Genomic DNA, 15781 nt, shown 5'->3' on the forward strand with positions numbered 1-15781 from the left:
ATCAATTGTATGTCAGTAGCTAACAGTTCAACGGGATATATATAAATAAATAAGTTCGAGTAAAATAATTAATAAACAACTGGCATAAGTAAAAAATACACTGAGTTCCTTAATGCTATCATTACCTCATACCTCAAGTACCACAGATGGATAAACGTCTACTTAACCTCTGTGGTTATCCTCGTGGAAAGTTGAAAAAACAAGAGCGATGAATTGACCTGAGAGCGATAAATTGACTAGATATTTTTAGGTATTGCTTAATACTACATTATTTTATGAACTTCTTATTGAAAAACATTATTTTATTTTTAGAGAAGCAGAATACTCGATATTTCTATTTGGAAGTTTTGAAACATTTTATAGCTAGTTATAGTTAAAATATCGGAAAGATTTAGATAAACAAGGGATATCAACAGTTCTTGGCTTTGCTTGTAGACTTACAACATATGATAAATTCAGAAATACCAAATTCATCAAGCACAACGCTGGATGCTGAAACGTCAACGGAAACCACACCGTTTGTTCTCAGTCGAGAAATGGGTTTGAAAATTAAAATCCCTAACTATAAACCATATCTTTAGAATGCTAAAATGCCTACCCTAATCCTTTTTCTTCTGCTTTGTATTTCATTTATAAATATGAAGTTTGCGATGTTTAATTTTATGTCAATTAGTTAGAAAAATTCTTATAATAACCCTGATTACTTAATGAAAAAAAACAAACAAACAATTTCATTATTTATTATTGGTAGCCTTTTAAAATTATTCAAATACATTATTTTGTTTGATTTTGTTGTAAATCTTTGTAAGAATCATTATATTTCTCGGATTTTTGAAGTATTTCATAGTATAAATATCGGAAAGATTCCTTATCAAGATAAACAAAGACTTTCAACCGTTTTGGCTTTGCTTGCAGACTTACAACATTTGACAAATTCAGAAATACCAAATTCATCAAGCACAACGCTGGATGCTGAAACGTCAACGGAAATCACACCGTTTGTTCTCAGTCAAGAAATGGGTTTGAAAATTAAAATCCCTAACTATAAACCATATCTTTAGAATGCTAAAATGCCTACCCTAATCCTTTTTCTTCTGCTTTGTATTTCATTTATAAATATGAAGTTTGCGATGTTTAATTTTATGTCAATTAGTTAGAAAAATTCTTATAATAACCCTGATTACTTAATGAAAAAAAAACAAACAAACAATTTCATTATTTATTATTGGTACCCTTTTAAAATTATTCAAATACATTATTTTGTTTGATTTTGTTGTAAATCTTTGTAAGAATCATTATATTTCTCGGATTTTTGAAGTATTTCATAGTATAAATATCGGAAAGATTCCTTATCAAGATAAACAAAGACTTTCAACCGTTTTGGCTTTGCTTGCAGATTTACAACATTTGACAAATTCAGAAATACCAAATTCATCAAGCACAACGCTGGATGCTGAAACGTCAACGGAAATCACACCGTTTGTTCTCAGTCAAGAAATGGGTTTGAAAATTAAAATCCCTAACTATAAACCATATCTTTAGAATGCTAAAATGCCTACCCTAATCCTTTTTCTTCTGCTTTGTATTTCATTTATAAATATGAAGTTTGCGATGTTTAATTTTATGTCAATTAGTTAGAAAAATTCTTATAATAACCCTGATTACTTAATGAAAAAAAAACAAACAAACAATTTCATTATTTATTATTGGTACCCTTTTAAAATTATTCAAATACATTATTTTGTTTGATTTTGTTGTAAATCTTTGTAAGAATCATTATATTTCTCGGATTTTTGAAGTATTTCATAGTATAAATATCGGAAAGATTCCTTATCAAGATAAACAAAGACTTTCAACCGTTTTGGCTTTGCTTGCAGATTTACAACATTTGACAAATTCAGAAATACCAAATTCATCAAGCACAACGCTGGATGCTGAAACGTCAACGGAAATCACACCGTTTGTTCTCAGTCAAGAAATGGGTTTGAACATAAAAATCCTTGGCTATGAACCATGTTTTTAGAATGCTAAAAGGCCTACCCTTACACTTTTTCTTCTGCTTTGTGTTTCATTTATAAAAATAAAGTTTTGCTTTTTTTCTTTATTTTATGTCAATAAATTGATTTTATTAGATATCTAGTAATAACCCGAATCACACAATGGAAAAGGCCAATTCATTATTTATTATTAGAAGCCTTTTCAAATTATTCAAATACAGGATTTTGTTTACAATGTAAAATGTTTAAATAAATCTATGTCAGAATCGTTTTATTTCTTGCATTGTTCATTCAGTGATTCTGATGGTGGGAATCGGAGTGGTAGAAATGACGATAATAATTATGGGTATTCTAGCAGTCAAGCGATATAGACAGCAAAGGTAAGAAAACCCTTAAAATCAATCCTATTTCTTTCGTATTGTTGATTATTTGTTGTCAATGTAGGAATGAAAGAAATACCGGTATATAGAGTTCGAAAATAGAACTGGTGAATGTTAATTTCTATTTCTGCAAAAAAATTCTGCTGCGTTCTATAGAAACAACACAACAAGACAAATCAAAGCAAATGACGGTCGACCTGTCTCTAGAAAAACAGTCTGCAGTGTTGATAACATATATGCCACAATTCCAGAGGAGGATTACGATGAAAATCCATATAAAGATCTCTCTGACGGGTTTTATGATACAACTTCAAAACGACGATCTCATGTCTATTGTAGCAGGAATGAATATTCCAGAGGAAGTTTTTATTCTCGTTTGTTTCGTAGTTCAAAAATAAACGGAAGAGGGCCAATAGAAGAAGCACACCCGATGTCTTGAACATTCAGAGATTCGAAAAAGAAAATAAGAAACTTAGTTTCATCGTGGACAACTTTGTTTTGGGAGGACATAATAAAAAGATAAGGGTTTATTAAAATAAAGCGAGAATTTCAATCACCAACATAGATATAGTTTTTAAATTTGAACTATTTTAAATTACGAGGGGTTATCAAAAAGTTCATGGACTGATGCGATAAAATTAATACTATGTAGTGTGTGCTTACAAAATTTACAAGGAACATTAAACAACAAAAGTTCAAGAAATGTTGAAAATTTTAGTTTGATACGTTGATAAAAGACATTTTATGATCACCCGGCGCTGTCGCCGTTTAGTTCCATGACGTCCGACGTCATTGCTTCTCATTGTCCGTTTCCTCTACCTCATACACTTATTTTGATAAGATTCCTTGGAGTTAACTTACGATTTAAACCCGTCTTGTTAATCTGACTTTACAATGTCATGAACAGCTGCTTTCAATGTATATAATATTGTAAATGGATCTATACATAGGGAAAGATTTTCACGTTAGTATGACAGTATATTGTGTTTGTCGGAGTTCAATTTCTAGAACACATGATCAACGTCACTTTTCGACGTGATTGACTTTTGACACCCTGTCTACAAATGGACATTAACTGTTCATCTCTCATCTCTCTAAATTTTTTTCGGCATTTAAAAACAAGTACTCTTGATGCATTTTATTTCTCTGTAGCCCATTTAAACATTTCTTAGGTCTAAACCAGATTTTCTAGGGGCTAAACTTTGTAGAATATTGGAAAGAGAAACCCCTACCCCCATTTTGACGACATCATTTTCAAGCCCCTTATTGTTTGAACACTCCATCTAAAATTTACGATAAAATTTCATTGAACTTACAGAATGAGGTAAAAATTGCAAATTTTACGGAACAATTATGTAATACCACTTGCCTGAATTAACGGGATTTTTGGATGACAAATACTCATGTCAAAAGAAATTTTCTGAGTTACACTCATGATCAGGTAGATAAAAATTGCCATGTTCAAGGTTGCGCCGCGTGTACATACCATTGCTTACAAACCCTTACCATTGCTAACTAAATGTTTTAAAATTCATTGATGTACCTAAAGCGGTTTTAAATTTATGTCGCTAGTCCACGAACTTTATGATAACCCCTCGTATGTTAAAAAGATTTCAAGACAAAATCTGTTGTTTTATTTGTCAAATACAACTAAATTGTAAACAAACCTAATAATGATATGTATTTCTTAATATCATTATATTTGTTTTCGAAGAATTAATTCTAACAAACTATTTTAAATGAATACAGTGTATACGATGAATTCTAATTGTTATTTTTTCAAATCTCTTTTAACCAGAATCAATATCCTTCACATTTTGTTCGTACAGCCCAGCAATGATTCAGTGAGAAATATATTCAAAAGATTGAACTAATTGACTTTTTTATTCTTTTAATCTTATTTTTTATCCTGGTAGGCAGGTACGCTGAATTATGCACATTAATATAAATAAACATACCTGTAATAAGATATTGCTAGGTATATCACTGATGTATGCTGTTTTTCGGAAGAGGGATTTGAAGGAAGGAAATATTTCATAATAATGAGAATTTTTCCTCAGTTAAATCTGAATAAATGTACAATATTTGTATACACTGTCATATGAGGTAAATTATAACTTATAACTAATCAATATTTTTTTTCAATTTTTTATTACTTGAATATTTTTTTTTTTTTTTTGCAATTTTATAAATATTTTATCTAAATGTAAAATTGATGTTTAGTATATATATTGTACACTGTATGTAATAATTTAGATAAGAAACTTAAGGTAGTTCGTTCAACAGGTCCGAAATCAGTAGTTTAAAAAAGTGGTCTGAAAATTGTCAATGATTTCACAAAATACTTCATATGTATACACTAATGTTATTTCTTAAAAGTTCCTCATTATAATGAATCATATTATATAGGGAAATAATCCGATCTGAAATATATATTTACAGGAAACAAAAATAAAAGCAGATATTCTGCATTTTCTAATTCAAAATTGTTTGAGAATATTTTACTATAAAAAAAAGTTACTATATAAGTATCCAGGATTTTGAAAATAAATGTATCTTTTTAAATGATAAACTTTATGAATGTGGTATTTTAGTTCTTTTATTAACTCCAATCATTATTATTATGAAAAATAATACATAGGGTAAAAATCATGGGATTTAAACAATACATCACAGATAACTTCCATTTCTTTTCATGCTGAGACGCATTGGTTTCTATGTCAAGATTTTAGATATTTGTATTGTTATGGGGTGAAAACATTTCAGAGTATCTTGAATCATATGAAGATGCATGAAATGAAAGTTGCTGCACCAAAAAATCAATTTTAACCTTTTTTAAGGATATTCACTTGAATAATAATTCTATGAATAATTCTTCCTAGCTAAGGAGTGAACATACTTAAAGCAAAAACATGTTCAACTTTTTTTCTAGAGGAAATGTTTAAGGTTTGATTTAATTTCTGACGTGTTTGTTAAAGAAGTTTGTCTAATTGCACGGTGAGTTTTGGCGGATACAAATGAACCTTTGAAGGCTTTTCACTATACATGTAAACGTTCTAAGTTTGTTTTCGTATTTTTAAAGTTCCACTTCCTTAAATAAATCAGCCGCCAGCGAAACATATTCGTCTAAGATTCCAGATATGACAGATATTCCTAGCCTCTCGAACTGAATAACATCTCTACTCAACTGCTACAAGACTGGAAACTTGGCTTAAAGCCTATATATACAAGTTTCAAAGTTATTCAAGCAGAAGATGAAAAAAGAGAAAACAAAAACTATTGTATGAAAGGATCCTTTAGTTTAAGCGTAAACATTATAAAATGAATGATTCACTTTTTGTAAGTGTGATAGAGTTCAGCCATTAACATAATTAATGGTGAGCATTTACTTTTTGAAATGATAGAAAAGGTGAAATATCTTTATTTAACACAGAAAAGGGAAATAAAAGATTGGGATGATCTTATTTCTATTGGAAAGAGTTTGAAACTATATGCAAACAATAACTTCTGTTCTTTAAGCTTTAATCAGCTTTATCTTAATGTAAAGTACACTTAGATAATGTTAATATAATAAGAATTATCATTATTCGGATTCAAATCTATTAAGGATATACGCAACATAGTTTGAACTTTATTGTCTTTTTCTCTAGAGTTGAAGAGTTCCTATACTTAAAGGAACTAAGTGCTGCATTTTAATGTCTATATATGCTGTTGTACACATCTTCTAAAACAAGTTTGGATACACAAAACATCTAGAATATATGTTTAGTATTTTTTGTATATTTTTCTTTGAATTATACAAGAATTTTCATCAATTGATATCTTTTCAAAACCCCTGGTAATGCATGCTGATCTTTTGTCTACGAACATCTCATGGCACTATTATCTTAAATTAAGAATGTCTTGAAAAATTATCAGTAGGTAAGGTACGTTGCGTATGTCCTTAAAAAAGTAAATAACTGCATTGATTTTACAACCCAGCAAAATCACAAAAGTCATGTAAATTGAGAGGAAAATTCTTAACCAACACCTGCTGAATTATAGCACATGTATGGAACATTTCAATTATAGGAAACTAACACGTTCACGTGTTAGGTGTAGCATCTGATCCCTTTATATGCAAGGAAGTATATACCATATACACGTGGTGTTACTAATAAAGATATACCATATACACGTGGTGTTACTAATAAAAATGTCCTTCGTGGAAGGGGGAAATGCAAGTGCATGTTCCAAATGCATACATCTATTTAATTAAAAAAATGTTTTGCTTCATTTGAATCTTGAAACAGTTATATAAATAATAAAATAAATGTAGGATCATTATGAGTGAAAATGTTATAAAAATAAAGTCTTTAGAAAATCTCAATTGAAATAGTGACACCAAATACTGCAAAAACTAGAATAGGTTCTGCCCTTGTATGGTTCTGTCTTCAAAATGTTGTCTATTTGTATTTCTTTATATGTTTATAATAATTCTGATTGCAACACGACAATTGATTAGAAAGAAAAATTAATTTATATTGTTTAGCCTGCGTTGCCAACGTCACAATGACTTATGTCTAAACGTATCAATCCGGTTAACGTTAATTTTAAAGTAAGATTTATTAAAAGGTATTTTTGAAGGAAAAATTATCTTATTTTCTACACTCATTGATGGAAAATAAATTATAAGGAATAAATTTGATAGCTGTTATATTCGTATAACCTGGGTTGGAACAATTTACGCTTTGATATAAATCGCTTCGCGGTAAATTGTCTCATCCAAAGTTATACAGTATAACTTGGGTAGCTATGAAATTCATTTCTTAAATAATTCAAAATGCTAGCTTATCCTCCGCAAATCTAGTTTTTTTGCATCATTTTTAATTAGTTTGAAAAAATAGTGTTGTTCTTGTAATAAAATAAAAAATAATTTTTTTTAAAATACTTTTCTACATACAGTTTCAGTCCGATTTTATTAAAACTTTTATGAACAATTTGACCCTAAAACTTTGTTAGATTGGCTAGTAATTTAAATGAACGGTATGTAATGCACACTAAAAAGGCCATTTCTCATATTCTATTCAAATTAGAAAGAATTGAAATGCTGTTATACTAAATCATTTTTACTTTAAAGTTTCGATAAAAAAAAAAATTTGCAGTGATTGATAAAAATCGAATAATTAGTGAAAATCTTAAAATGTTTACATATTCTTAATCTTTTTTTATGCCAATAAAACCCGAGGCAAAAGCATGTTCAAATAAGACGCATTAACATTGGTAAAATAACTGGGAAGAAAACAGCATGATACATTTGTTTAAAACTAAAAATTGCTTCATCAGAAGAAGACCTTCAAATACTTATGCATGACATGAAAAAAAAAAAACAAACACTTTCTGTGGTCTTCAACTCGACATAAAGATATATCAATGACTTATTATCAATTAACAATAGTTATTTCCATTCATACGTCTACTCGATATATCCCAGTGAGCTTGAAATAAGATACTCAAAAGTCTGACGCATCTGTTTCATATTTTGATATTTTACTTGAAAGTAAAATAACAATAAAGCTTTCTGATAAACGTGATAGCTTCAACATTTAAATTGTCAAATTCCTTACTTACATGTATGTAGCAATATGGCCTTATCACCTGCATATGGGGTTCAGACCTCACAGGTGATTCGATATGAAAGTGCATAATCTACGTACGTTCAATTTCTTTCACTACGCAACCTATTGACAAACAAGTTGAAACAGGTATATAAAAAGTCTCGTTGATAGTCATCGTTTTGTAAGTTCGATATTTGCATATTTGATATTTGATGTTTGATATGTGCAGTTTGATATTTGAACTTTGACATTTGAACTTTGAACTTTGTTTGATGTGTGCTGACCCTCCGCGGTAAACCCATGATGGTTAGTGTGTACACATGTTGCTATGATTTGATGGGATTGCCCTATTGAAATGGCATCCCATATTGTTTGTGATTTATTATGCCACGACCAATACTCGCCATAACACTAAATATAAAAAATTAACAGTTGGTGTTGTATTCTTATCTCTGTATAAATAAAATTTTATGTTTCATAAAATGTTTTATATGCAAGCTTTTTACATTGTTAATGTCAAGTCAATTAAATTTTGTAGTTATCATTAGTATGCTGTATTAAGGTCGGGTTCAATTTTAATCGGGATCGAGTTCCCAATATTTAAATCCGGTGGAAACATGAGGTTATGGTAATTTTAATCTGAGCTACAATGTGAAGAATTGTTTCATATAATTATCAAAGAATTGGTTGTATTGACATATCAGTGATATCATTTAACTGCGTAAACAAAATTAGACATTTTGATAGTGAGTCGGGTGGAGAAGTGACCCTAAGACCCGCGATCTGGCAAACTCCAGTTTCGTGATATTCACAATGAGGATGGCTTCTGTCTTCTGCTTGTAATGATTTATCAGACTCACAGGCAACTCGAAGCGACGAATCATGGGACTGACACAGTTTTTAAGTTTAAATAATAACCTTTCTAATGTAATAACTGGACATTTGTTACGGAGACATCCCTCCGAGAATACCAAAGTGATTGATACCAATAAACTGCTCCATGACCAGTGTCACCACCGGGAATTCTGTGGCTCAGATAGGAAGTATTTGGTCTGTGTTGGAGTTTGCTTTAAAGATAGCAATCATATGCATGACCACCGGTTCTTGGGCAAATGTCTACAAACATGTCCATGCCTCTCAATTTGACAGGACAGGCAAAGAATCGGGACTAGATAAGTATCAATACTAGTGCATTACACACACAGTGTTTAGTAAGTCTCAGTATGGAGATTTACCCATATTTAATGGATTGTTATGCTATTGGTAATGCTGGTTTTGTGCTGATATTAATTCATGTAAGACAGTGCTGGTGATTATATTTAATCATATTTATTACTAGGTGCTCTGCACATTATGTCAGCTGTCTTCATAGTAAGCTGTCGGGTCATTTTGTATTGATTTCTATAGATGTATTCCAAGGCAACAAGTTTGTTTTTTTTTTTTATTCTTCCTGACAACTGCAGGAGTTGGAAAGATTTGTTTATTCATTTAAAATATGTGGTTGCCTATAATGATGAGCAATAGCTGTGCACAGCTAAGTTTGTTTTTTTTTAAGTTCATTTCTAAGTTAAACAGAAATGAGAATTTTTTCAACTTTTATTTATTATGAGCTGCAACTAATATGAATGTGGACCATGATGACTGGCCTGTCAGTGTCAGTTTTGGTCAATTTGTGTGGGATCACCTATGGATCCCTATGATTTATGTGAAGGCAACAAGTATGTTATTTTGTACTCTTACTGACAACTGCAGAAGTTGGGAGGATCTTTTCATTTATTTATAAAATTGGTTGCCCATAATTGTCATGACAAAGTTGCAGCTAAGTTTGTTTATTTTAGCTCATTTCTAAGTTAAACTGAAATGAGAATATGCTTTTTCAACTTTTATCTATTATGAGCTGCAGCTAATATTAATTATACCTGACCTGTTCATGCTAATTCTTAAAATGATACTGATATCTAGACAACTTTCATTGTACCAAGAGTTAACCCCACCTTTAACATGATGAAGATGTGAGCATGTTGTCTCATTATTCTGTGCATATAAATGGGTGGGGTACAACTAGTATCATATTACATTCTCATGTGTGAAAATTACAACATGCTTGGACTCATTGTAGAATATGATGCCACCAAAGATTAAGGAAAGGAAACCTGTTGCAGATCCACAACCACCAGGAAGTACAAGTTACACACTCAAAATGCTCAAGCTCCTCCTGTGGATTTTACTGCACATATCTGTGTTGGATGACAAATTATCATTGTCTCCAGTAAGCTGCTCTGACACCAGTGGTGACTTAGATAACTCTAATTTTGTCAACACACTTCAACATTTGTTTTATGGTGAGTCAGTGGCAGATACAGTCAATTTATTGACCTTAAATGCTTATAACCTAATTCCAAAATAAATATTTCAACTCAAAAAAAAAAAAAACAACAACAAAAAAAAAAAACAACAAAAAAACAATGCAATCTAGTAAATCTCACAGTCAACAAAACAATCATATCATGGTACCAGTGGACATCAGCCTCTCTGATATTTGTGTCCATATACACAGAAAATTATCCCCAAGAGTATGCCAATCTTCTTAAAAATTGCTGTACTGTTAGGGAAATTGGGAGTTCCAATGGGGATTGCCCATAGAGATATTATGATGAGAATGCTAGTAGCTCGTCAGTTAATTGAGAGGTCCCTTGGCACCCTCCGATTACCAAATACATGGTCAAAACTTGCATCCTCACTCGTTCTTTTAGCTTCTTACAATACACCGCAAACTGCTCAAATATAACTGCCAAATATATCAAGTATATACAGTAAACAACAACCCAAAATAAAAATGGAGCAAATCGACTGAAGCAAATCTAACAGCAAATAAAACACTTTCAACAACAATAGAGCATTTAAGTGCTTCTTCAAGAGTTACAGGGTTATGACAAGGTCTTACTTGACTTTCAAGTTTACAGTTTTAAATATGGTTTTAAACTTGGTTACATTGAGTTTCTTTGGACCTCTGTTAGGAACAATCATCCATCTGTTAAAAAAAAAAAAAAAAAAAAAAAAAAAAAAAGAGTCTGATGATAGCCCACAAAATGTTGGATAAGGAACTTGGACTCAATCATATTTCAGGTCTACATACATTTAAACCTTTTGATAATCTTATTTGTTCACCATCAGGGCTTGTGCCTAAGAAGCTACTTGTAGATTTCAGAATTATTCGTTACCTATTCTTTCCAGATGGTAATTTAGTAATTTAACACATTTCGTGATAAATACTGCTGTGCATCATCATTTTATAGAAAATGTATATAGCTAATCAAGACGTTTGGGACGGGACACATTTGGTCAAGTTAGACATAATGGAAAGGTTTCAAAATGTCCCATTCCACCCTTCAGACTGTCATTTTTAGGCTTTATGTAGGATGATCAAAATTTTTACGATAAATGTTTACATTTGGGGCCAGGTCATCAGGTCAGTTGTTTGAGAGGTTAAGCACAGTCTTACAGTGGATTATGTTAAATAAATATCGGGCCACTGGTTTCTCTCATCTCGTTGATGATTTTTTCTTCTTAGGACCAGAATTACCACAAAAATGACTCTCTGATGTTCAGAATTTGGAACACCTGTGTCAGAGATTAAAATGTCAAACTGTCTTGCCAACAACTTGTTTGGCTGTGGAATAGAGGTAGATTCGTGTTTTGGGGATGTCAGTACCTGTGAACAAACTTATCAATATGATACAATTGCTGGCAAAGACAGCACATAGAAAGAAAAGACAGTTGAAAGAACTGCAGTCTTTGTTAGGTTTGCTTAATTTTGCTTGTAAAGTGGTAGCACCTGCTCATGAATTTTGATAGTTACTCTTAATAGATTAAAGTTGTCATGTTCCTAAAAAAAAAAAAAAAAAAAAAAAAAAAAAAAAAAAATCAGTACTTAAAATTAGTGTGCTGACATTTAAGCATGGCATCTCTTTATTGATCATTTTGATGGCAAATATATTTTTTATCGGGATGAATGGATTTCTCACAGAACTTTTGTATGTATGTATACCTATGCATCTGGTAGTTGGGCTTTGCATCTGTATATGGGTCATTATGGTTTGTGCAATCTTGGCTAGGCATTCAAACAGTCTATCACATTTTTATAAAGAGCTTTTCCATATTGTCTGCCGGATGGAAATTTGGCTTCCTTATTTGAGTAATCAAAAATTTTGGCTGATATTATAGCTGTTGTTGGAGTTGTCAATAAATTGTCAAGCAGGGACAAAACATGAATTAGTTGTTGCTGCATTTGACTTCAATCATATCTAAAGGAAAGTTATCAAAGGTCCCCAAACAGTTAGTGACAACTGCTGACACTAAATTTTCAATCACAACATTATTCTTATCATATTTTTATCTGCTTTATATCACAGGGTTCAAAAAGCAGACATGATTTTTTTTTTTTTTTGTTGGCACTCTACCTCCTTGCCTTTCATGCTTTCATGCACTTAGGTGAACAATGTAAATTGAGCACAGATCACACTCAGGTACTCCAAAATCAAATGATAGGCACTCGATAACAATTACCTTAACAGACAATAACCTGAATTGTCAGTTTGTCCATTCAAGTTTTGAAACTGCATATTGCTCAATATCACCTCACATCTGGCCCTTTATTCACCTTCAAATCTGGTGAACAGTTCCTCAGAGTTTTATGGCATATCCCTTGTAACATGTTATAAATTTTAAAGGCTTGATTCCTCCTTTAATTCAGATATTGTTTTGCATTTGTGATGCCACAGAGGTGGCACAGAACGAATTGTCTGAAAATGTCATTCACCAACTTGATTGTTGGCACTATAATGCAAGTATGCATTACATTAGGATAAATACTTTCAAATTCAAATTTCCCAAACTTGGTCTGAAGGATTGCAAAGTTAATTATTTCCTCTTATACATGTACTGCCACCGAACATCATAAATAGAGAAGTCAGCATCTGGCATCTCTATGTTGGTAAGTAAGATTAGGCAATGTATTAGCTTCTGATGTAACATAATTCATTGCTCTATCATTAATTTTGTAAATTTGGTCATGAGACCAGCATATGGCTGCTCAAATAGTTGTACATCCTCTTTAGTCATCAACTCTGTATAATTCAGTTTAAATTGATAAGAGGTCAGCACATGGCTGCGTATATAATCTGTATTTTAGAAAGTGAGCTCAGCATTGATGTACTTACAATGTTTTACATAGACTGCTTATTAATGTCAATGAGTTCAGCATATGGCGGCTCATATAAACTGTAATCTAGTCAGTGAGGTCAGCATAGCTTTGCTCAAAATGTGTTACTTAAAGTATGTACCATGTTCGTAAGGTCAGCATATGGCTGCTCATGTAAATTGTATGTTAATCATGAGCTCCACATATTGTGATCTTAAATTTTATCTGTAAAGACTGTGAGCTAAGGCACAAGAGTTTAGCATATGGCTGCCCATATAATCTGTATTCTGTCAGTTAGGTCTGCATGTACCAATGTTCATGAGGTCAGCATATGGTTGCTCATGTAAACTGTACATTAAAATTTGCCTGCATAGAATGTGAGCTAAGATACATGAGGTCAGCATATGGCTGCTCATGTAAAATGTTTGTTAAAATCTGCCTGCATTGACTTGACCTAAGATACATGAGGTCAGCATATGGCTGCTCATGTAAATTGTATTTAAAAATGTGCCTGCATTGACTGTGATTTATGATACATGAGGTCAGCATATGGTTGCTCATGTAAATTTTATGTTAAAATCTGCCTGCTTAGACAGTGAGTCATGGTACACGAGATCAGCATATGGCTGCTCATGTAAATTGTTTGTTAAAATCTGCCTGCATTGACTTGACCTAAAATACATGAGGTCAGCATATTGCAGCTCATGTAAATTGTATTTAGAAATGTGCCTGCATTGACTGTGATCTATAATACATGAGGTCAGCATATGGCTGTTCATGTAAACTGTATGTTAAAATCTGCCTGCATAGACACTGAGTTAAGCTACACAAGGTCAGCATATGGCTGCTCATGTAAAATGTTTGTTAAAATCTGCCTGCATTGACTTGAGTTAAGATACATGAGGTCAGCATATGGCTGCTCATGTAAATTGTATGTTAAAATCTGCCTGCATAGACAGTGAGTAAAGGTACTTGAGGTCAGCATATGGCTGCTCATATAATCTGTACTCTAGTCATGAGCTCAACATAAATTTGTTTATAAATAGTGTGCATGAGGTCAGAATATAACTGCTCATATAAACTGTATTTAGTCCATGCATGTTTATGTTTAGCCATTGAGGTATACATACATGTTTGGTTCAGGTTTATGCACCAATTTGTATACATTATATTAATAAAACATTGTTTTTATACACTCTGAAATTTTATACAGTTAATTGTAAAATTGATTATTTTGGTGTTACCATAGTCAATTAAATACTTTTCACAAAAACTCCTTTTTGGCAACTTTTAGTTCAATGTAATTCAAATGAAAATGCCTTTTCCTTGGGTGGCGCTGCATGCGTCATGCAAGCATTTAGCATGCTTTGTGGCCTCTTTTTGTACGCCACCTTCTTGTTGCACAAACTTTGTAATCAGTTTATATAACAATAGCTGGGATAAGCACTAAGTTGCAATGTAACATATCTAAATTGAAATTATTCATCATTTGACCTTATCCCAGCTTTTAATGTACATTATTGTAATTGTATATTATACATGCTTTTGTTTCACTTCTCGTCATTTATCTTGGCAATAAATGACATATTCACTCAGCTTAAGTTTTTCTGTTTTCCTTAAGTGGTTTAAGCAACAAGAACAAGCTTCAGAAAAGGCATTGAACTTTGCTAAAGTGTGTTATTTGTTTAATGAAAAAGTTGTGAATATAAATAAAATTTTATGTTTCATAAAATGTTTTATATGCAAGCTTTTTACATTGTTAATGTCAAGTCAATTAAATTTTGTAGTTATCATTAGTATGCTGTATTAAGGTCGGGTTCAATTTTAATCGGGATCGAGTTCCCAATATTTAAATCCGGTGGAAACATGAGGTTATGGTAATTTTAACCACCACCTCCCTTCCTCCTCCCATGTATAATTATGTTAGTGGGAAATGTTTGTAATTGAGAAACTTTTGTTTTAACTATCCTTACCATATAGGTTTAATGCACTTATTCTTCATGTAAACTGTGTTTTCTCTCTGGGATTTACAATATATTTGAACTTGTTTTTGAATTATTCCTGTTAGTAACATACAAGTGGCGCCTCTTTTTGTACGCCACCTTCTTGTTGCACAAACTTTGTAATCAGTTTATATAACAATAGCTGGGATAAGCACTAAGTTGCAATGTAACATATCTAAATTGAAATTATTCATCATTTGACCTTATCCCAGCTTTTAATGTACATTATTGTAATTGTATATTATACATGCTTTTGTTTCACTTCTCGTCATTTATCTTGGCAATAAATGACATATTCACTCAGCTTAAGTTTTTCTGTTTTCCTTAAGTGGTTTAAGCAACAAGAACAAGCTTCAGAAAAGGCATTGAACTTTGCTAAAGTGTGTTATTTGTTTAATGAAAAAGTTGTGAATATAAATAATATGTTGTACACAGTCAAAAGGTTTTGAGAAATCTATAAAAAGGCAATACATTCTACCCTTGCTTTTACAAATATATTTATATTTACTTGCTTTAAGAGCAAAGCAATTATCAATAGTAGAACTAGTCTGTCTAAAACCAATGTTGTTCAGACAACACTTCTCCATATTCTGCACAAAATGTC

At 31.6% G+C, this 15781-nt stretch overlaps 2 protein-coding genes across 3 annotated transcripts; both read left to right on the forward strand.

Moving 5' to 3' along the window:
- Window positions 1–440: 440 nt before the first annotated feature.
- On the forward strand, window positions 441–2856 carry LOC133202476 (uncharacterized). Of its 2 annotated transcripts, none has more exons than XM_061338321.1 (3): window positions 441–540; window positions 2293–2377; window positions 2534–2856. In XM_061338321.1, the coding sequence occupies exons 1-3, from the start codon at window positions 447–449 to the stop codon at window positions 2814–2816; spliced, it is 462 nt and encodes a 153-aa protein (XP_061194305.1). In that variant the 5' UTR covers window positions 441–446; the 3' UTR covers window positions 2817–2856. The 2 variants fall into 2 exon arrangements, with proteins under 2 accessions (XP_061194305.1, XP_061194313.1); XM_061338329.1 differs by lacking the exon at window positions 441–540 and adding an exon at window positions 1883–1982.
- Window positions 2857–8435: 5579 nt separating this feature from the next.
- Window positions 8436–11568, forward strand: LOC133178237 (uncharacterized). Its single transcript, XM_061312982.1, has 3 exons — window positions 8436–9269; window positions 10094–10316; window positions 11546–11568. Exons 1-3 carry the CDS (start codon window positions 9198–9200, stop codon window positions 11566–11568), a joined length of 318 nt encoding a protein of 105 aa, XP_061168966.1. The 5' UTR covers window positions 8436–9197.
- Window positions 11569–15781: the final 4213 nt, after the last annotated feature.

Source organism: Saccostrea echinata, unplaced genomic scaffold, assembly GCF_033153115.1.
Source record: "Saccostrea echinata isolate AGI-Se365-2 ecotype Australia unplaced genomic scaffold, CSIRO_AGI_Sech_v1 ptg000002l, whole genome shotgun sequence".
Lineage (NCBI taxonomy): Eukaryota > Metazoa > Mollusca > Bivalvia > Ostreida > Ostreidae > Saccostrea > Saccostrea echinata.

Bases quoted from the DNA above. Each gene is read 5' to 3' on its own strand.
- LOC133178237 (XM_061312982.1), top strand. From the start codon at position 9,198: ATGGAGATTTACCCATATTTAATGGATTGTTATGCTATTGGTAATGCT. The intron at 9,270-10,093 runs GTAAGACAGTGC...GACTCATTGTAG, and splicing joins TTGTGCTGATATTAATTCAT to AATATGATGCCACCAAAGAT. The intron at 10,317-11,545 runs GTGAGTCAGTGG...TTTTCTTCTTAG, and splicing joins ACTTCAACATTTGTTTTATG to GACCAGAATTACCACAAAAA.
- LOC133202476 (XM_061338321.1), top strand. From the start codon at position 447: ATGATAAATTCAGAAATACCAAATTCATCAAGCACAACGCTGGATGCT. The intron at 541-2,292 runs GTTTGAAAATTA...TTGTTCATTCAG, and splicing joins TGTTCTCAGTCGAGAAATGG to TGATTCTGATGGTGGGAATC. The intron at 2,378-2,533 runs GTAAGAAAACCC...TGCGTTCTATAG, and splicing joins AAGCGATATAGACAGCAAAG to AAACAACACAACAAGACAAA.